The sequence below is a fragment of the Lottia gigantea genome, assembly GCF_000327385.1.
Source record: "Lottia gigantea unplaced genomic scaffold LOTGIsca_104, whole genome shotgun sequence".
Classification (NCBI taxonomy): domain Eukaryota; kingdom Metazoa; phylum Mollusca; class Gastropoda; family Lottiidae; genus Lottia; species Lottia gigantea.
Genome location: NW_008706849.1, coordinates 336,492 through 359,723, shown reverse-complemented (window position 1 = coordinate 359,723; position 23,232 = coordinate 336,492). Strand labels below are relative to the sequence as shown.

At 35.2% G+C, this 23,232-nt stretch overlaps 2 protein-coding genes across 2 annotated transcripts; one reads left to right on the top strand and one right to left on the bottom strand.

The window, feature by feature from the left end:
- The first annotated feature begins 1,999 nt into the window (after positions 1-1,999).
- LOTGIDRAFT_237366 (hypothetical protein) lies at positions 2,000-13,107 on the top strand. The gene is made up of 18 exons (XM_009046639.1): positions 2,000-2,851; positions 4,774-4,830; positions 4,965-5,035; positions 5,844-5,916; positions 6,261-6,329; positions 6,942-7,033; positions 7,544-7,617; positions 7,826-7,908; positions 8,256-8,339; positions 8,726-8,856; positions 9,295-9,355; positions 9,593-9,707; positions 9,971-10,108; positions 11,063-11,139; positions 11,446-11,664; positions 11,947-12,012; positions 12,152-12,241; positions 12,755-13,107. The coding sequence occupies exons 1-18, from the start codon at positions 2,396-2,398 to the stop codon at positions 12,893-12,895; spliced, it is 2,097 nt and encodes a 698-aa protein (XP_009044887.1). The 5' UTR covers positions 2,000-2,395; the 3' UTR covers positions 12,896-13,107.
- Positions 13,108-13,353: 246 nt separating this feature from the next.
- On the bottom strand, positions 13,354-22,904 carry LOTGIDRAFT_170791 (hypothetical protein; the record flags this gene model as incomplete). The annotated part of the gene is made up of 16 exons (XM_009046638.1): positions 13,354-13,491; positions 13,978-14,112; positions 14,794-14,859; positions 15,277-15,308; positions 15,477-15,564; positions 15,754-15,933; positions 17,223-17,341; positions 17,511-17,577; positions 17,982-18,042; positions 18,738-18,886; positions 19,473-19,635; positions 19,981-20,069; positions 20,437-20,514; positions 21,041-21,158; positions 21,548-21,573; positions 22,620-22,904. The coding sequence occupies 16 exons, from the start codon at positions 22,902-22,904 to the stop codon at positions 13,354-13,356; spliced, it is 1,794 nt and encodes a 597-aa protein (XP_009044886.1).
- Positions 22,905-23,232: the final 328 nt, after the last annotated feature.

Genomic DNA, 23,232 nt, shown 5'->3' with positions numbered 1-23,232 from the left:
TTCGATTTTGATATATGAGAACAGTCTTCAGAAGTACTAGAATTGCATGAAAATAACAAAATCCCCGGGAACAAATATACCTCAAACTACAAATTCCATTTTTTATGTCTATAAATGTCTTTCCTAACGGAATCACAAAAAAGACGAGTCGTCATTTTCACTTTCAAACACAGATAATTCTGGACACACATGTGTTTGAAAGCTCAAACTTCTGTGGTGAGCTGTAAACACTATTACTGATTAGCTCAAAGACGTTTGTCAGGCTAAAGTATGTTCAAACGATGAACTTGTCCCTTTAAAGGTGTCTGTAGGGGCTTGAAATTGATTCACTTTGGTGGTTTCCAGTGGTCGTTTCAAGGCTGTAACCTTATGTTTATTGCTAATAATTCGTATCTCATAAAACTACCAAGTCCTTTTAATATTATACAATATCACTTCAACTTTATATTTGTTGACAAACTGTATGTGGTGTTTTGAATATAAATATTAAGTGATTTTCAATAAGTACTTAACCATGTTAAAATTTTACTTGACTTGCTTCTTGTATCTGGAATATTACATCGAAAACGACTATTACCGGACACAAATAGGTGGATCTAAAATGCTGTTGGGATTTAGGTTTAGCTCCAACTTCTAGCTATATATAGCTTTCTATAAGATGGGATATCGATTTAGCTCTAAATAGCTTACCATCTGATTGGATATAATTTGAGTTCTATACGGTTTAGAGATCTTAAAGCCTATAAAATGAGATATAGGTTTAGCTCTATATAACTTGCTATATTATGATGGGATATAGTTTTATCTCTATATATACAGAATGGCTCTATATAGTTAGATTAAGTATGTGATATAGGTTCAGCTCAAAGCAGCTTGGCTCTATATAGCCTGATTTTGTATGATATATAGCTTAATATGCTCTATGCAGTTTGGTTCTATATATTTGCTTTATAATGAGATATAGGTTTAGCTCAATACAATTTAACTCTATATAGCGTGCTATAGAATAGAATATAGGTTGAGCTCTATACAACTTAGTTCTATATAGCTTGATATAGAATAGAATATAGGTTGAACTCTATACAATGTAGCTCTATAAAGCTTGCTTTGGGATTGGGGTATAGGTTTAGTACAATCTAGCTCTATAACTTGCTATAGTATGGTGTACTGCATTACACCTTGGTTGTATATAGCTTGCTATAGCCTAGATGGGGTGGTTTCAATCAATACGGGGTATGGGATGGGATATGGAAGGAAATAGTTTAGCTCTATATAGATCAATACAGTGTTTGCTATAGACTTAGTTACACCTACAGTTTGGCTATGCTCTATGATATAGTTTTAGCTCTAAACAGTTTAGCTCTATATATGGGATAGGATATAGTTTCAGCTCGATACAGTCAAGTCTTTTTTATCAGGGATAGGGTAGGCCCTATAGGTCTATACAGTTTAGCTCTATATATAGAATAGGATATAGTTTCAGCTCGATACAGTCAAGTCTTTTTTATCAAGGATAGGGTAGGCCCTATAGGTCTATACAGTTTAGCTCTATATGGGATAGGATATAGTTTCAGCTCGATACAGTCATGTCTTTTTATCAAAGATAGGGTAGGCCCTATAGGTCTATACAGTTTAGCTCTATATATCGGATAGGATATAGTTTCAGCTCGATACAGTCAAGTCTATTTATCAAGGATAGGGTAGGCCCTATAGCTCTATACAGTTTAGCTCTATATATGGGATACGATATAGTTTCAGCTCGATATAGTTAAGTCTATCTAGGGTAGGCCCTAAAGTTCGATACAATTTAGCTCTATATATCGTGCTATAGTCTGGGATATAGGTTTACACCACTTGCCATGACATATGGTTTAGTTTAGCCTAATACAACCTGAGGTGGGGTTAAGGTTTATCCGGCGCACCTCAAGTTTTGAGATAGATTATGAGAATACTATTCATACAGTCGTGATTGTACATAATATAATAAAAGATCGGATATAACAGATAGTGTGGTTTAAAATAGATCATTGTGTGTTTAAAGTGTGAGGGAAATTATACTCAGATAAACAATTTAATAGTTAATTACTATGTTCTATTGTTTATCTCATTAAGATCACTTTAATATTCTGTACATTACGTTTGTATACGTGTTGTCTAGAGACGATAAGACTACCTGCCAGCTAGTCGGTAGGGTTGGTTTTCGCTCCATTTTGTGTGATCAACTATCGATCTCGCTTCACAAAAAGGATTAATTGTCGATTGAACAACTTGATTTGGCCGGATTAGCACAGTGAAATATCCACCACGGTTTATTGTTTTCTGTAAATGACAAGATAATACATGCTATTAACTAGCGTGTCAAAGTTTCGGATATAGATCGGATAAGATATCTAGAATGGATACGACGGATTTCCTTATACCGACCAGTATACCAGACATGGATACACCTCGACGTGGAAATTCAAGGGTAATGCGGGATCGTTCCATCTCTTCGCGGGAACGATCTGGTGTAAGAAAATCGCGGCGGAAATCGTCTGCGTTTCCGAAAACTGAGTGGGAAATTATGGATATAGAACGTGATCGGATGCAAACTCCCAAAACATCTCGTCGTATCGCCGAAAAACATGCTGAATTGGAAGTGGAGCATAACTGGTTACTTAAAGAGGAAGAAGATCGTATAAAAGAAAAATTGGCTCAGGCCACAATTAAATTGACAATTTGTCTTCCAGATAATGATCCTTTGGATTCCATCAATCAGCGTCTAGAGGAGATTCAGTCTATGGTGAAACCTAGAGCAAAAATACCAGATTTCTTAACAGACTTATCTTCTGAACAACTTGGTAAAATCATGGTAAGGACTTTACAGTTATATCTCGAAAGACGGGCTCCGATAGTCTGGTGTGTATGAGAGCATCTCATTGGGGTAGCTCTTATCCAGAAACTACGACCATCTAGATGTTCGTGAATTCCGACCTCCCAAGTCAGTGAATTGAACCAAATTTTTGTTTGTATGTATAGAAAAAATGGGTTGTATTCCCAAATGTACCGCCACTTGAATTCAACCATGACAGTTGTCTCCCCATCCTCCCGGCCCCCTTTAATTCAGTCTGCCAGTGTACCCCCCAGATATTACTTGTCCCACCAGCGATACCCATCAGAAATACATTGAAAAGCAATGTTGTAATTTATTCGAGTAAGAAAATCTTGAAATGATATAAAAGGCCACACCATGTTTACAAGCCAAAGTATCGTATGGTCTAATGATTATGTATTCATAAATAACATGGTCCTACATTTAATCATAGGATTAACAGATTAGCTAGGTTAGTCTCTCGTTATTTGATAATTCCACTCAACTTTGAAAATCTGGTAACAATTCACCCAGTCAGCATTTAATATTTTCAACATTGTTGTTATTGTCTCGAGCTAATAAAATGCATATTTACCCTGCCGACCTTTTCATATATATGTATTGAAATTAGGTTTTTAAGAAAATGAGATTTTACGACTTGATTTGCATAAAGGTCGTAAAAAACTAATAATGTTCAGGATACCAATAATCCCGGTATGTCATGAACAAACTTTCCAAATAAAAGTTGATGTCGTTAATAAAGTAAACCTGTTATCTCCACAATAAACGTGTTATGGTTAAAAAAGTAACGCTGTTATCTATACAATAAACGTGTTATGGTTAAAAAAAAGTAACCCGTTATCTACACAATAAACATGTTATCATTAAAACGTAACCGTGTTATCTACACTGTAAACATGTTATCGCTAATAAAGTAACCTTGTTTTATACACAATAACACTTTGTTATTGATGAAATAGTCTTGTTATCGTTAAAAAATTAGTCTTGTTATCTTCACAGTAAAATCGTTAAAAAATAGCCCTGTTATCTACACAGTAAATATAATTTTATCGTTAAAGAAATAACCCTGTTATCTGCATAGTAAACATGTTCTCTTTAAAAAAAATAGTCACCAGTTATTCCGACCGTACATAATTATGTTATCGTTAAAAAAATAACCTTGATATCTACACTGTTAACATTTTATCTTTAGAAAAGTAACCGTGTTATCTATACAGTCAACATGTTATCGTTGAAAAGTAGCCATGTTATCGTTGAAAAGTAACCATGTTATCTACACAGTAAACATGTTATCGTTGAAAAGTAACCATGTTATCTAAACAGTAAACATGTTATCATTGAAAAGTAACCATGTTATCCACACAGTAAACATGTTATCGTTGAAAAGTAACCATGTTATTTACACAGTAAACATGTTATCATTGAAAAGTAACCATGTTTTCTACACAGTAAACATGTGATCATTGAAAAGTAACCATGTTATCCACACAGTAAACATGTTATCGTTAAAAAGTAACCCTGTTATCTACACAGTAAACATGTAATCATTAATAAATAAACCTGCTAATAGCTATCTGCATAGTGTTAACGTGCTACTTAGTATCATAATCTACTACTATATAGATCATGTACATCCCCAAGTCTAAGAAAAATTTCAATTTTTTTAATATGGTTTCGGCAAATTTTAGACAAAAAAAACTCCCACGAAAGACAAGAACGTCTACTTTTACTTTTTGTATTCTATGGCATATTAGGTTTCGCAAAATCAAGAAATAGAACACACAAGTCCACAACCAGGATATAAAGTCTTTGGATAGTTCTCTGGGCAAATAAAGTTCCCTAAAAATTAAGGTCATCTGCTTACGGCACTATAATCTTATTCATACTCTATCATATTTTAGACAGTGTCTGTGGATGATGTAGAAGAAAGGCGAGAGAAAAGAAGGAAGGCATCGAAGGTAACTTATTCCTTAAAAGAGTATATTTTCTCAAGTCAATATCTGTTCTAACCGTAAACGCATTCGAAATCCTTTCAGCTTTGATATTCCTTCGCATAGTTGTAAAATTTGCAAATTATTAATGAATGTTTCAGGTTATCGACATGTTTAGACACGCCATTCAAATGATTCTTATGATCAACAAAACAGCCATTCCGAAAAAAAGGTAAGCATAAGTTGTAATTTTAATCACTTAGACACAAAACTGACTTAAAGTGGACGATGTACGGTGTTCGGTGTGGGATTATCAATACAGTAGAAAATAGAAGAAACGAATCGTGTCCGCACCCGTACCTCATGTGTTTACTTCTACTATTTTCGTTTGTATCAATTATTCCACACCTTACACCGCACCAGACACCGTACCTTGTCTATTCGCGGTTTTAAGGTGCGAATAGACGATGTACAGTGTACGGTGCGGTGTACGATGCGAGATCATCGATACAGTATACTTTGTATTGGTGGAATAACGCATGGAAACTAACAAGACATGTTAATGATTAAAAATCATTAGTTACTAAGAGTATAAACTATGCATGTTTAATGTAATATTGATATCTACTGTATGAGCTGTTAATGAGCAATCAATTCTTGAATTGATTACTGGTACATTATAGTTAAGAGCCTTGTGTACTCGTTGTACTGAGTTACTCGAAATTGGTAGGGACAAAAGAGTAATAACGACATATATGACCATTGCTGTAACTACGGCTTTTCAGTAACTATACAGTTGGTTTTCAAGTGGTTTGACCGCTGCAGACATCCGTCTAAACCGCAAATATACATTGTACGTACATGGACCATTTCTAGCCTTTTAAAATACCTGATGCCACTCCCTAACTGGGTTTGTCATCAAGTCCTTCCATTTGAAGTTTCTATATTGCAAATAAAGTTACCGCCAGTTAGTGCACAATCAAAATGAAAGATAGCTTTCAAAAACCCCTTATACCTTAATACTACATTATCATTTCTAGATATCATTTTCAAGATGCTAGTCAACCTAAAAATGTAGAAGATGATGAGATAGCGTCCGCATCAAGATCTAGTGTAAGTTCCTACTCTAATGACGTTATACCATCCAATCTCAGTCATATTGCTTTACTGCTGTCATGTTTCAGATGTTCCTTCACAGCCCATAGCTTGAGGTTATGATAGCAAAATTTTGATTGCTCCAGAAAATCTTTTTTGAAAACTAACACTAACACTAACTTACTTCCGCGATCCACGACCATATATACAGTCCCCATCTACTCAAATATTCCCTTATTACACAATTTATGACGTTTCCCGTCTCTATAGACGATAATATAGATATATCGACCCATCGGGTGCAGGGTATAAGGACGTAAAATTCCATTTATTCCATATCAAATGTGTAACTTGTATTGTAGTTGAGTAATGAAGTACAGATGGGATTGTCATCTTCACCAGAACATAGAACTAGTAAAGATCTAAAACGAGTAAGTATCTTTATTTGCATTGACAGTTCCTGTCTCTATCAGCAGATGATTTCCACACGAAGACGAAATTTGTATCAATTCTGGTATACAGATACATGGTCCGAAATAATTTGCTCAAGGCCTTGACCGTCTAGTCGTTCGGATGGGACAATAAACCGAGGCCCCGTGTGCTACAGGCTGTGCACGTTAAAGATCCCTCGACAGTTGGAAATCGAAAAAGAGCAGGCTAATGCCGCTGTCCTGGCAAAATTTTCCTCATTGCACCCTGCATGGCGTTGCCCGTCTTCATTAGCCCACATGGTGCAGAAGAGTAGGACGTAAAACTCCATTCATTTCATTTCATTTTCAAGGTCTTGATGACATAGAAACAATGAACGAAACTATAATTAGACGAAAACTAACCAAACGAATCGAGCTATTGTAGATAGGATCATGAAGTATTTGATTGTCACAATTTGTATTTGTTAAATTGTAGATGAACCAGTTATTGGATCTTCTTTCTGAAAAGTGATATGGGTAGCTATTATGTAAATTTGAAGACGTCGTCAAATTTGTACCTTTGTTTTAGAACGTTTTATTCTCGAAATTTAAAATCGCTCAATTTTGTTTCAGATAACGTGGGTATTAAGAGCTACTAGGGCCTATAAACATTTATTTCCTGATGAATTAGAGAAAGATTTAGCTCAGATTGTAGCTTATGAAAGGTAGGCAATACTGTATAATGCACAGCATAACAAAACATCTAGTTTGAATGTTAAATTGCAGGCCATAGCCAATTCCGATATAACATTTCGCCCAACTTGCCACGACACATATTCAGACAATGTAACAGGTCATGATTCTGAGGGTGTTGATATATGCAAATTGTATTGAGAAGTACTAAAACTACACGACAATTTCATAATCACTTTCATTATACATTGTACCTCTAACTAGAAATTCTGTACATTATGCCTTTTCTATTATATAGCAGTCTCAAGAAAAGATGTGCGTCATTCTAACTTTTAAACGCAAATATAATTCTGGATACACATGGATTCGAAGGCTAAAATTTCGACGGCGAGCTGTGAACACAATTACTGATTAGATTGGCTAAAAATTGGTCAAACGGATGGTGTAACGGTCCCTTTAGATTGCTGAATCTTACTAGTTTCCCGAAGCTTTAAGGTACCCAATAATTATTTAATAAAATATGGTAATGAATATATTTTTAGGTATGATGATAATAGATTAATAGCTAGTCAAGATAAGGCACCAGAAAGATTCTATTTTGTACTCAATGGTAGAAGTAAGTTCCAATATAGTTCTTTCAGTTCAGAAGTAAGCTGTATGGTCATAACTGCCCTGTTATAGCAGCGCAATATGTTTTCACCTTATGGACTCACAAAATTATCCTTGGAGATGAAAAATATTAGAAAACAAAACAAGAAAGGAAATATTTTAATCTATAACAAATTGATATTTGATTGGTCTTAATACCGCTTATATAATTTCAGTACAGAAACTACGAGAATATCAACTATCGTCTGGTTGTGTAGATAAATCAATGGGTTTTATCAATAAAGGAATGACATCGTCTGTAAGTCGCTTACTTTAACGCTTCATTTATGCTTTGATTTTTAAGTGCTGACTGTACGCTCGCTAGTTATTCTGGAGGTCCGGAGTTACCGGTATGGGCCTTGATGGTACCTTCAAAGTTTAATACCCGATTTCCCCTGATCGGTAACAAAGGATGAAGGGGTTAACTTGGAAAACATGCCGGAGAGGAAAAAAGAAATGAGGCGTCTTGCCCGATACAAGATGACTCAAAAAGTTCTCAGGCAAAAAAGAGTCAGTCAATTCCGCTTTCCTGGCAACATTTCCCTGATTAAAGGGCAGTAACTCTAAATTTGTTGATTATTTTATGTTGTCTGAATAACATTGCAGACCGAGCAGTTGATAAAACAGTTTCCAAGAGAATATCATTTAGTAGCTAAAGGTCCAGTAGAAGTGCTTATATTACATAGAGAGGTAAGTTCTTGGTTTCTGTTCATCTCATAACTTAAAAAGTTGATAGCTGTTATGTCTCTGAAAGCTGACGGACCTTGTATGTCTTAAAGTAGACGACTTTGAATATATCTCCGATAGCTGACGGCTCTTATATCTCTGATATAGCCTATTATAGCTAACGTATGTTGCATTATTGATAGATGACGGCTTTTTCATTGAAAGCTGACAACGTTTGACGGCTTTTATATCACTGACAGCGACAGATTGTTTATCACTGATAGCTGACGGCTTTTAAGTTAACGGCTTGTATATCTATATATCTAGCGGTTCTATTTTTATCTTTCTACGAATTGGGACCTTTCTTTCGGGATTAAATGTTTATATTTTGAATCTGATTATCATTTTAGGACTTTATGAGGTTAAAAATAACAACACATGGTCCACCAATAGAATTTCTACGAACTATAGAACTATTTTCTGAATTTCCCTGTGAAAAAGTAGTTTCTAGACCAGACTCTATAGAATTCAAGTACTATGGGTAAGTTTCTCAGATTGAAATTGATCTTCACTATATAGGGAGAGATATTTCAGTTTAGTTTTGATTGGAACATTGGTAATTTAGTACCCTTGGTGTTAATATAAATGCGTATTTTGACTCATCTCTGGTTTGAACGAGTATTGGTATATTTTCAATACATTATTACTTATAGAGTACAAACGAGTGACTTCCGGTGGACAATTCAAATGAGCTTTATTACATTAAATCCGTAAATCTATAATAAAAAAAAATATAAAACTTATTGGAGGAAATGGAATTATCAACGTGCTTGGTATCGCTGACGAAGCAAGCAGGGTTAACAGACACTTCAAGATCATCTGACACAACTCTTTAACCTAGTTTGTCGGCTCTGCTTCCCTTTTTATCTGATCTATTGCACTTCCAGATCACAATTTCATGGACAATATTCTTTTTCAGACAAAATACAATAATTGCAAAAGATGCATTTGATACCCCGTGGATACATATTGTTAAATCGGTGAGTAGCTGATTATATAGTGAGTCGTCTCCTACTAGGTAATATAGGGTTGTGGGTTCGAATCTACTACGATGTATGAAACAATTTTGAATCAGAGCAATTCCAATCAGAGTTGTCAAAAGTGTGGACTATCCCCATTTAAGATCATCGACATCGCCAAATTGGATAATACAAAACATTTTTTTTTAGATATACAAGGTATGAGTAACCATTTTGCTTTGTTAATTTTTATTATAGGGTCATGTAAAAGTTGTCAGAGTTCAGTACGTAGTTGATGTTACTAATGATTCAATATTTGAAGGACAGACGACAGAAGAACTGGGGTGTGGTCGAGCTTTTAGTCATGCTTCTGGTAAGAATCAATGTATGGACCAATGTTGCAGGAAAATAAAATAGCTTTAGGCTACTACACGTGTAACAACATGTTAGAGGAAACCAAAGAAAGTACATTTGACCCGAAAGAAGGGACCGAATCCCATTAAATATAGGGGCTCTGACAAAGGCTCCAAGAAGCCAATGGATTTAAGCTGTCCTGCGATGAATTTTGTGCATCTTATATCCGTTCCTAAAAAGTTCTTGGTCTTCAACTATCGTTTGTGTGTTCATTTATTCTAGCTATGTTAGGTGTCATAGCCAAACAAAGAGAACTAAAAGCTTTAAAAGAAGACGAGGGGGAAGAGGACGATGTGAGGTTTTTTAAATATGAAATTAAACCATCAAAACAATCAATCCATAGGAAAACTCCTAGGACAGGTAATACTTTCTGTTAACTTGATCGTTTTTACCAATGATGTTCTCTTATTATAACCCACGATGTTCTCATAGTATACGCAATGATGTTCTCATAGAATGAGCAATAATGTTCTCATCGTATGAGCAATACTGTTCTCAGGTTCTATCCAATAATGATTTCAAAGTATGAGCAATAATGTTCTTATCGTATGAGCAATAATGTTCTCATAGTATGAGTAATAATGTTCTCATGTTCTAACCAATAATGTTCTCATCGTATGAGCAATAATGTTCTCATCATATGAGCAATGATGTTCTCATAGTATGAGCAATGACGTTCTCATAGTATGAGCAATAATGTTCTCATAGTATGAACAATGATGTTCTCATTTTATGAACAATGACGTTCTCATAGTATGAGCAATAATGTTCTCATAGTATGAACAATGATGTTCTCATAGTATGAACAATAATTGTTCTCATAGTATGAACAATAATGTTCTCATAGTATGAACAATAATGTTCTCATAGTATGAACAATAATGTTCTCATAGTATGAACAATGACGTTCTCATAGTATGAACAATAATGTTCTCATAGTATGAACAATGACGTTCTCATAGTATGAACAATAATGTTCTCATAGTATGAACAATGACGTTCTCATAATATGTAACATAATGCTATAAATAATGTATCCTATTTATACTTTTGATAATTTGTCATATTGAGATCGCAAATGGAAAACGAATGCTCAATTATTGCTTTACAGATAGTCGGTTGATCATTGTAAAGGAATATAAAAGTCTCTTCATACGGTTTTCCCAGATTAGTAAGAGCATAATTGTATCACTTTTCAGAGATATGTCTGGAGAGGTACATATAAATTTTTGATAAACTCTCGTCACACACTCACCTATGCTAGACAAAAAAATCCCATATATGTAATATATTGAAATTCGACTTCTTTTCCAGAAATTCACAAGAAAACGAGTCAAGAGAAAGTCAAACTTCCAGAAATCAGCGTTCAGGAAATTAAAGAGGATTCTCAAGTAAGTGTACCAAGCTCAAAGTATGACGCAGATTTGCTGGTTGGTGGATGCCAAGATAACGTTCGTTTCCAGTTAAATGTAATTGATATCGCGGACTATGTATAGTCGTGGTTGTGGATCAGGATCAATTGATTGGTTCGGTACTGTTGGTTTGCTAGTTGAATCTCACGGTCATATGCGAATAGGAAAATATAACGTAACGGTATTTAATTGACAGGTATTGTGAAGGGACGCTGCAGTCCAACTGTGAACAATTCCATTTCAATTTGTATCATGCCAATTGATTCATTTTGACCTATCTTTCAGTCGCCATTATCCTCTTCCCGATCTTTAACTCTACCACCAATCGTCAAAGCGACCATGTCTACACCGAGAGTTGGAGATGGCTTTCATGCTCATGGTACGTTTCTAACACGGGAAAAGACGGAAGTAGACCCACTTTTATCGAGTCGTAGCCGTAAAAAAGAACAGACACACAGAAGAGCTTATTTACAACTTGACGTGCTATCACAAGGAGATATTTTTGTAAGTATGGAAGAAACATTGAAATCCCTTAAGGCTGAACTGGATTCGAGATACCTGTTTGTCTGCAATTAAATCTAATTTATAAGGTCAAGTTTGAGAAGGTTGGTAGAATAATAATGTCTACCTGTGCAGCGAGTATCTCTTCCTCTGGGAAAACCGTTATTCATCAACCAAAGCACTTCCACGACTAATAATACGATAAAATCCCTGCACAGGAACCCAGGTTTAGTATATATGCCCCTATTTCAAAAAATGTGCTCAGAATTTTACATTTTCTTCCAGGGACTGGAGACATTAGATTCACCTCAAGTTAACCCTGTGATAAATGAAGGTCCGGCTGTCTCTTTGGTAAGTGACCACGTATAATGTTTGCAAACTTAACACTGATTCTGCACTAACCCGCATAGTTTCATTGGCTTTGTGACTTTGATCTGCAGATTTTCTATAATCAGTCTTTACCCTTTGTAAGTTAAGTCCTTTATTTCAGATGAGTGACGGAGCAGAAGTTATAAAAATTAACAAAAGATTCTTTTTACAACATGCTCAATATAATACCATGTTAAAGGTTGAAACCTTGGTAAGTTATGATTTCATTATAATCATTTCATGCTACAAGGTGGTAGGCAAGCAGCTTCGTTAGGTTCGGAAATGGATTACACGAGTACATAGAACCTTACTGTATTGCCCCATCATCTTCACATGCTATGTCAAGCTATTATGAATGTTTTACTTATACCTTGACTGCAATATCCACCTTTCTAGTATCATGGAAGTTTGTAAATGAAGCGATTTGATTGGATTGCACGTTATCGAATACATAATGTTTAAAGCCTTTATGTCGAGGCGTCTGATAGGCTGTATTTGGTGGCGTATAGTGCAATCAAATCGCTTCCTCCCGTGATACAAGAATAGTGGCTATTGCTAGGTGACTTTGGAAAGACGTGTCCCATCCGACTACCCGACTTGCCCATGTACTCCTGCTAACAAGCTGGACAGATTGTAAAACCCGAAGGAACATTCTTGAAAGGTGCTGGGATCATCGCTTGGCAAGTTCCTCTTAAATTCTGTATCACATTTCGCTTTATTTCAGCAAAGAGAATTTCTAACAACTGAAGAAGTGAAATCTATTTTATATGATCAAGAAACGTGGACACAATATAAACATCTATTAATGCAGAAGTTAATCAGTAATTTATCGCCCAGGAAATCACATGTTACTACCAGCTGTTAAGTTTACGACGAACTGGATATTAGTCATTCAATTTGATAAGTGACACACACGGCCGAGATTTGAGACGACATTCCGTTACTATTACATGTAGTATGTATATGGAACAGAAAATCCCAAAATATTTAATTGTGATACGTGATTCTGTGATATATTTGTTATTGTTTACTTTTGTTTGTTTACATATTGTTTTGATTAAAACTTGATATGATAAGAAAATATAGGTGTACGCAAATCCTAGTTTGCCAAGCAAGGTGACATAAACCCATTCCTCCAACTTGATTTCTCAAGGATACACGAGTATTGACATGACAACCTTGATCAAGGAAGCCCATCTTCTTTAATAAAATGTCTGATAACGAGTTGGCAGACGAAATCAACGAGGTATTAAGAAAGAAAATGGTATCGCGGTGAACATACATGTATAAGTGCATGAACAAATTAGAAGTTTCCAGGGTACCTTATAAAACAGTTTTCTGACGATACAAATACTTGGAATACTTCAAGGAAGACTTAAAGATCTTCTGTTTATAGTTATACCAGCTTCTTTTTTCTTGTACTTGATTGGTTATTTCTTCATCACTTGGGAACGTCATCATCTATCAAAATAAATATCAATTCATGAAACCTCACAATAAATATTTCCCTTTTCATGAAAACTAATCAATATGAAAATCAAGTCATGAAACCCTCATCAATGTGAATATTATGTCATAGACACCCTTATCAATACGAGAATCAAGTCACGAAACCTTATGAAAAACAAGCCATTCAATATGAATAGTTGGTCACGAAACCCTTATCAATTTTAACACCGAGTCATGAAACCCTTTCTCAAACAATACCAAATCATGAAACACGTATCAATATGAAGAAACTGTCATCAATATGGATAGTGAGTCATGAAACGGTTATCAACATAAATAGTGAGTCATGAAACGGTTATCAACATAAATAGTGAGTCATGAAACGGTTATCAACATAAATAGTGAGTCATGTAGTCACGTATGTCTCTGTGTATTCTATTTCTATCATAATATCTTTTTATAGCTTTTGTCCATGTCAAGGGAAATTTTGTTACCTACCATATCATTGACAATACTGAGGACCTTGATATTAGCTTCTTCTAGAAATAATCTTTTAGATACAAATATACATTCGACACCATCACTTATAATCTTCAGACCTTTTCTTCCTCCATTTACAATACTCTCTAAACCCTAAAAATAAAGCATTATTTCAATACACTGCAGATTCATTGCAGAACGACCACTTAACCCCGCGTTGATCACAGGAGGTATTGTAAACACAATTATCGAATCTGTTACATTGAGAAACCATGTCAGATTTGCTACACCAAATAGCTTGAAGACAGGGCGACTTGAATGTCGCTTTAAAGGCCAAAAAGACAGCTGCGTCAGTTTTGGTGGTTGATTCGAAAATATGTAAATAATCTTCAGAAATCCTAGAAATTTACGAAAATCGCATAATTCCTTTCAAAAATATCTCAAACTAGGAATTTTACTCACTATTTCTATTATGTCTTTTCTATATATCATAGAGTATCTTAAGATGACGCATTTGTGTGTAAAGTCGCTTAAGGCGCCTGCTAACCATTATATTTTGTGTTTGAACCTTTTAAATACTAACTTAGGCACATTTTTTTCAATATTTTTTTCGAGGATTGGGGCCTCCTAAAGGGTGTGTGCCCGTGGACTTGATTCAACCCGTTCCAATGGGAATTGAGCCACTGAAGGAAGGGACAATGCTCAGCTCAGAGATGTAGCAGACCTATTTTCTGAAAGCGGATTAGTCGTGCGTGTTTTTCGTCCACAGTACTCTTGCCGATATAGAATGTGTAGGAAGAGACCAGCAGGTTAATTTTGAGTTAACATACTCACAAAAACTGATCCCGATGTTAATTCTGCTAGTTGGGCATAGATTCCATAATCTGTACTCTCTTTCACCTAGAATGATATGATTTAAAAGTTAGCAAAATGTCACATCTATCTTCTATCATATCCATTCTATCATATCAATCCCTAGGCCTCATCAAATTTACTGCACTGACTTCACCCATGCCTTCAACGCTTTTGGGAATATGCAGGCCTATATACTAATTAAATATTTACGTAAATAAATAAACCATGTGCTAAAAATTCGAACCGCAAAATGAAACCCAAAAATCCAAAACAACATATTTCCGAAATATAGGTAGCAGCTAATGAACTGTTATACGAGGAAGTATTTCAATCATAAATAAGTATTTCATAATGAAAAGTGGTATCAGGTGCCTAGTAGAGTAATCATACCCTTCCTGGCGCCCCACACATCATTGCTGCTCAACATACACAACAACGCGACTAACAGGTAGTAACACTTACCACAGATTTCCGTAGTCTTTGAGAAACAGCAGCTGAAGAGAAAAGGCATGAAATATAAAGTTAGAGGGATTTATAGTCGTACAATTACTTGAAATCAGTCTAAAATTGTGGAATCTCATACATGCGTACGACAATGTTAAAAAGTGAAAACTGACTGGAAGTTGACTTGAACTGGTAAAAGGTCTACATTTAGATTTTACCTTTTTTCAGCAATCTATTATAATGTGATATCTGTAATTTATCTTCAACTTTTCTTACTAGATCTTCTCCTTTTTTACCATCTGATAACTAAAATTATATTTTTACCATTTTATTTTTTTATGGTATTCTGCCCTTTAAGATCGCTTAATCATACAGACAGATTTGGCCGGATATCATATTCAGTTTGTACGAATTGATTCCGAGATGCTGCAAGATCAGTTATTGCCCTAATGGAATATGGTTGTGCTGACTGAATTTCTAGATAACGCAACATACGCCTCCTTTGAGATCGAAAGATGCGCTATCATAAACCTTAACCTTGATATGAATACTGCCGCTGTCATCATCATCATCATCTTCATCTTCGCCATCTTCTTCAATTAAGTCTGGATAAAATGTTTTACTCTTTAACAAATGTTGGTGAAGATTGGGCACAGAGCCCGAACGTCTTTGTTTCTGAAATTAAAATTAAATTGCTAAAAAATAATATATTAAAGATTAATATCTAAAATAGTTTATTGGTAACTATATGTATATAGTCACTCTGAAAAGTGATACGCATTATGCGCACATATAAACAATAATACCATTAGTAAAACTTTTACATCTTTGAGCACTGTATACTTTTTCACAAGAGTTAGTTTCTTTTTCTCCCATTGGTGCCGTGGCGACACCAGAATCTCGAGATCGGGGATACAAAAAGGGACAGTCTGACTTAATGACGGGACAATTTTCGAGGTGGAGATACAGCAGCTCTGTGGAAACGTATGAAAGCACATACGCCTATGAGGGTATCCCCCACTAATTTTGAATATTGTATTTTAGGAACTTTCTGACGCATAATTCTTAGAGCGCCATGGTACAAAAATCATAGAGATAGCTTGCCAGGCAAGGTAACATACGCCCACTGGCAGCTGTCAGAAATGATAAAACAGTCTTCAGTGACTAAAGTATGAATTTTCTCATATTAAAGAAATTTTAATAGTTTGAATTCAATGATATATATATCTACTGCCAGTAATTTATACTGAGAAATTCCACAAAATTTTTAAAAATCAATATCAATAACCCAAATACATCAAATTATCGCATCAATATACATGATCACACCTTGTTTCATTTAAATCAATTGAAAACTGTAGTCTCTAATGTGTTCACAAACAAATTTTGACGCGTTTTTCCTAAGTCAAGGGCAATAACTCAAAGACCGTTCATCGAAATATCATCAAATTTGAACTTGAACAAGATCTCATCAATATAAATGATCATACGAAATTTCATTAAAATCAGTTGAAAACTGTAGTCTCTATTGTGTTCACAAGCAAATTTTGACGCATTTTTCCTAAGTCACGGGCAATAACTCAAAAACCGTTTATCGAAAGATCGTCAAATTCAATCTTGTCCTAGATCTCATCAATATAAATAATCACACCAAATTTCATTAAAATCAGTTAAAAAATGTCTCTATTGTGTTCACAAACAAATTTTGACGCGTTTTTTCTAAGTCAAGGGCAATAACTCAAAAACCGTTCATGAAAAGATCGTCAAATTTGAACTTGACCAAGATCTCATCAATATAAATGATCACACCAAATTTCATTAAAATCAGTTGAAAACTGTAGTCTCTATTGTGTTCACAAGACGGACCGACAGACAGGGGCGACGGCAATATACGTCCACATTTCCATGTTGGCGTATAAAAATCACTGAATTGACACGTTTTGGATAATACGGTGATATTATACCTGTTGAAAAGTTGTATCTTTAGTAACAGAGCTACTCCTAGCTCTCTTGATTGGTGGTAATTTCTGAGTTAAAACTTCTATATCTCCTCTAGTTTTAAAACTGTTCTTTTTATTTGACCCTGGATAACATAATGGTCAGCATAACCATATAACACTCCTGTTTTACTTTTACAAAGGAGATTTGTTTACTATAGAAATAATGGCATTGTTGCTGCATTAAGACTCACGTTATCCAGTCTCATGATGGATGGAATTGCTCTTATGCGAAAATGTGCTGAAATGACTTACTTGTAATATTTGAAGAAATATCACCATTCTTATCTACTTCTATACAACTCACTAATCTACATTTACCCTGAATTATAAATTAATTATAATCTAGTTCACAACAGTATGGCAGTAAGATTGAGCTCTGCATAACCCACATCTTCACAATATCATACCTTGACTGCAATAACCACCTTTCTTTTTTACGCATGCTGTGATTTGATTAGATTGTACGTCAGTAAATACAAACCAATCAGAGCCCACAACAGAAAGACTATAAACACTTTCTGTCGGTACTCGGATACGTACATTCACTAACGTACAATCCAATCAATTCGATGCAGTTACAAACTTGACCATTGTGAAGATGCCACTCAGAATAGTCGTTCTAAATATCATTATTTGAAAGGGATTGTATGTACTTATATGCTTCTGCTTGCACAGTTCTGTCAGAAAACTGTAGTTCCTGTTATTCCAGAAAAGTTGACTTACTGTCATAATGACAATCAAATATTTAAAATCCCCAGCTTCACTTGTAATAACAGAATCTTTTCTGAAATTCAAAATATATGAAATTAAGCGGACATCAGATTTTGGCCTCTGTAATCCCCCAGACGTAAGGGGTTTTTGTCTCCCCCACCCCCCCTCCAGCTCCTGCTTGCATAACATTATGATCAGATCATGGTTATAGTATGCGGAGTAGTCCTCAAAAATAGTTCAAAATACATGTATTTCAGATTGTAATATCTTTTATGAATTATTTCTCTTTATAAGCTTATAGAACATAATTTCAAAAACTAATCATAAAATATATCATACTCACGGAAAGTATTGGTAAAAAAATTCATTTGGATGAGATGAGAAGATTTCACAAGGGAAATGTTGAAATAAGTTTATGTTTCTGAAAAAAAAAAAAACGATTCAAGCGATATTTTCTGGTTTCTGTAGTTTTTGAGTTCATGTCCACAAACTGTATCGCATTAAGCTGAAAATTACAGTAGAGGGTATAGCTATATCGATGCAGAAAATGCTTCTTCAAAATCACCTGCTGCCATTCTGTAACTGGGTTTGTTGTCATATGAGCAGTTTTCATTATTTGGTATATTTATTGATCCCCAAGCATGGTCAGATGTGCCATAATAAGACTGATAGAGCAATCTCTGGGTTCAAAGCTTAAGTTGTCGCTTTACCATTTCGAGATATTGCAGACAAGTCGAAAAAAAACCACAAATAACTTCTAGTACTTACCGACAAAAATCGATATGTTCCTGTTTTTGTTTCATCAAAGGTTGGCGTATTAACCTGTCAAAATCATCTTGTAATATCAGTAATAACTGACAGTCAGTTTTACAGATAACACTAGCAGTTCTATTACATCTTTCTAATAGTCCAACCTCCTGTGTAGAAAGAAAAACATAAAGAGTTGGTAACGTATGGTAAAAATGCATAGCGAATTATCTCCCTTGATCCTAACTTTCCCGCTCTTTATGAACTCATTTTCTTGGTTTTGACCACTTCCAATTGTTTTGGACATAAATAAGGGAACATTTCTAAGGCGTCCTCCCCTTTCTACTTTAAAGAATGTCTTGGAGTTCATACAAACAAATTACTAGCTAGCCTATCGTATTCGATTAGGTAACAGAAACATCTAAATACATATAGTTGAGAAAAAGGGAGGTCGTCATCTTCTCATATACGATTGGGGCATTCCTACCTTTTGCACTTACAGCATATTACGTAGTATTTTCATTCGGACCATAAGTGAAATCAACAGTGGCATAGCCAGGATTTCATTGACATGGGAGGGGGGGGGGGGGCATCCGAGCACCTCGGCTTCCCTTTTGGATTTAAGAGGGTTCTAGTGGCGATGGGGCATCATGGCACAATGCACCCCCTCTAAATACGCCTCTGGAAATTAAGTTCTATATCATGACATTATATAACAAGACGAGTGTATCCGATCTGTTATAGATTAATACTTACACCAAAGCAGTCGCCATCCCGCAATTCGGCACAGGATCTGTAAAATGTTTTACCAGTATGTAAGTTAGTTTCTGTGACATTAATCAATAAGGTACCAGATTTAATGATATAAAATGATGAAGCTGGCTGTCCCTGTTTTACAACAATACGACGAGATTCATAGCTGTAAGTATAGAAATTTGAAAAATAGTCAAAAGTGAACGTTCAGGAGTATATTTATACCAAATCTTGAAGGGGATAGGATAGTCTTATTTTCCCCTTCATCATATAACCATTTTCCGGCAAATGACTTCGAAAGGTATGATTTTATTAACTATATATTGTATAAAATTCGGTTTTCGAAAAGCGATACAGAACAGTCTACGGATAGTTGAGAATGGGCCCTTTCAGGTATACCAGTCAATATTGACCCTATATTTTCCTCCAAATTTGTACAAACAGGTTTGTAAACTTTTTTACAAAATTGAATTCTTGGATAGTTTTTTAATCCCAAAATTCCCCTACTTACGTTTGTAGAATCATACATTTACATAATTCTATTTGAGTATATGGTGGATAATCTTTAAAACATCGGATGTTTCTTAGAAAAGTTAAGATCTGAAACGAAACAGAGTCATAAAAGTAAGTCACATCTCAAAATTCATTTAGAATTTTAGATTATATCTACAACAACGAACCAAGTCACTCCAAAAGCCCAGGTCAAACGTAAAGCACAATCTGAAAGGCGTTCTATCTTGAGACAGTATTGTACAGTGAGTTTGCAAAGACAGTTTAGCAACTGCTCGGCTCAATTGTTAGATTAAATCGACCTGAGAGCACCACCAGAGGTACCACTTGTTGCCATGCTCTACATTCTAGAAAGAAATAGCGAATTTTGACCATCGAGTTGTTTGTAGTTGCTTATAGCAGAATCTCAGAATTATCCATCGAGCAGAGCCCACTTTATAAAGTAACGTTTCCTTACCAGAAGAATATCTGAAGGTGTTCTTAAAGTTGGTAAGATAGTTAGAGCTCTTCTTAACTTCTCACTAATTTGTTGTATCTACAATATACAGTATATTAACTTGACAGGGACTTATGTCAAAGAAAAAACGATTGGAACTAATCGACAAAGAACAAACGAGTGAAACTAATCGTCAACGAAAAAACGATTGAAACTAATCGTCAAAGAAAAAACGATTGGAACTAATCGACAAATAACAAACGAGTGAAACTAATCGTCAAAGAAAAAACGATTGAAACTAATCGTCAAAGACACAACGATTGGAACTAATCGACAAAGAACAAACGAGTGAAACTAATCGACAAAGAAAAAACGATTGAAACTAATCGTCAAAGACAAAACGATTGGAACATCGTCAAAGGAAAAACGCTTGGAACTAATCGACAAAGAACAAACGAGTGGAACTAATCGTCAAATAAAAAACGATTGGAACTAATCGTCAAAGAAAAACGATTGGAACTAATCGTCAAAGATTCAAACTTCACGACTCAACTTAACAGGAGAAAAAATGGCTTGGGCGGATTGTTATCGTCTAAAGATTAAAGTACTGGTTGAACTGACTTACTGGTTGATCGTAAATAAAGTTGTAAGGATTAAAAACAAGGATATCTTTCATGTCTTTCTTTACATGTAAATACATCTCTATAAACGACCATTCACTGCTTTCTTTTCTCTTGATATACCTATAGCCAAATTAAACATACACTGAAATAATTTTCTTTGATAAAACAGCTTTTGAACCTCTTTGAAATATATACATGCTTTAAATAACATTACAGGGATATGGGCCGTTCAATTATTCGCACCATTCTCTCATTTTCAGATATACGTATCATTTTTCAAAATCAAAATTCGTCGGAAGTGACATCAGGTTAAATTTCCTCATAGTTATTTTGGGACATTCGTTTTCAAGAACAGATAAATCGCGTCCTTATTAATAATAATAATTATGACTTCACATATAAATAAGTATTAGATGTGCTTGTTTTGAATTCAAAAGTGATGTATCTGGAATGAAGTTATATGTATTGGGTGTTATAGAATATACTCCCCTTTAATTATAAGAACTAACCTCAGTCTCAAATAGCTACCGTGGATCTGAAAATTCAATTGGAATACTGTTTACTTAAAAGTGTGTCCTTAAAGCCTGTCGCAGACGAGAGGAACTAGCTGCAGCTGCCTGCCTCAAGAGTTTGGGAGCTGTTGAACTGTTTCCCCCGTGTGCGCTGAATTTTTACTGAGATTTCTACCTCGAGAGGCTGTGAGGAAAATATCTATCTTGTTTGATATTTTCTGCCTTCAAGAGGCAAGAAATTCACCGTGTGTGGGTGTCTTAGCTGCCAACTGAAAAAGTAGTCAACCAATAGAATCGCGTTGACGGATCACGTGGTATTATTAAGGTATCCATGAATGATGCAATTTTAGAAGATTAACTTGCTGAACATGGCAAGACTATCCGTGTCTATAAGCTGTTTTTTCTGTAGTCTTCCAAAACAGGAAAATGAGGCCATTTGATCACTTACGCGACACGGATGAAGTCCGAACGTTCTTCGGATGTTTTCGTTGACGTACGGATTCTAGATTTTCTAGTGAGACAATAGCTCAGACAGCTCTCGTCTGCGGTGAAAAAAGTATTGAGAATGTTGCTCAGCTGACAGCCTCTCGAGGCAGACAGTTCAGCTAGTTCGTCTCGTTTGTGGCAGGCTTAATATTAATGAAAATTGTACTAACTCTTTGAGCGCCAAGCAAACTGAGGTTATAATTCGCACAGTTTTGGAGATTCGTTTAAATGTTTCGTATGGCTGTAATAAAAAATACACCAAAAGCATTATTAGAATTGTGGGCTCTCAAAAAAGGATAATGAGAAATCCGAGGCAGCATTACTCATTGTAGTGGAGCTCAATCTCAAGAAAGATATATTAGTAAAACCAGAGAGGTTTAATGAATGACTTCGGGGAAAGTTTTGTCTTGTCACCTGCAAAGTCACTGCGTATTGGTGTAATGTGGTTTCAATGCTCGTGTTTTGGAACCCGAAGAAAGTCCCGGATTTCGCCAGAACCTATTTTAGAACATTTTTGTGTCGTACGGGTTTGTACTTTGTAATTTGGAGATCAAATTAATGATTCATTTCGAATGATACTTACCGATTCGCCATATTCTTTTATATAGTTCCTTAATAAAACTTGTTGGTGACTTTCACTCAACATTTTCAATTCCCCTTTTTTCCGTGGACTTTCCGATTTCAGTTTACTTTCTCTTTTCTTATTCAGTAAATAGATAGGCTGACGACTAGTCCAGTCTCCAAACTGTCTGTGTAATATTCTAAGATGGGTCTCGTCTCCGTTTCTTGTTAAACAAGCACCTAGACTGGCTGGGAATTTAGGCGGTCTCTGATCTGGGAGTAACGGTAGGGGTCTGTCGTCCGCCATAACAGGATGCTCTTCCAAATCTTATGAATAACAATAATTCATCAAAAAATTTGACAGTTTGGCTTTGCTGTAAAACTAAAAGAAAATGTCAAAAAATTTCAAAATCGAGAGCAAAATGCTCTAAAAACCGATAAAAAAAATAAGATTCAAGAAATTGTGAGCGCTTACTACAGCGTTATCCCGGGGCAAATGAATATATATATACACAAAAGAATATTTTCTCACCTTACGTCCAACTGCTTTATAAGAAACGAGCCTTTCGGTTATAGATATGGCTAAATACCTTTCAACAAGAAAAATATTGCATGTTCTTTTCAATTCAAATTAA

Coding starts and splice junctions, on each gene's coding strand:
- LOTGIDRAFT_237366 (XM_009046639.1), top strand. CDS start 2,396: ATGGATACGACGGATTTCCTTATACCGACCAGTATACCAGACATGGAT. Junction 8,340..8,725: donor TGCTTATATTACATAGAGAG/GTAAGTTCTTGG, acceptor TTATCATTTTAG/GACTTTATGAGGTTAAAAAT. Junction 11,140..11,445: donor AAATTAAAGAGGATTCTCAA/GTAAGTGTACCA, acceptor CCTATCTTTCAG/TCGCCATTATCCTCTTCCCG.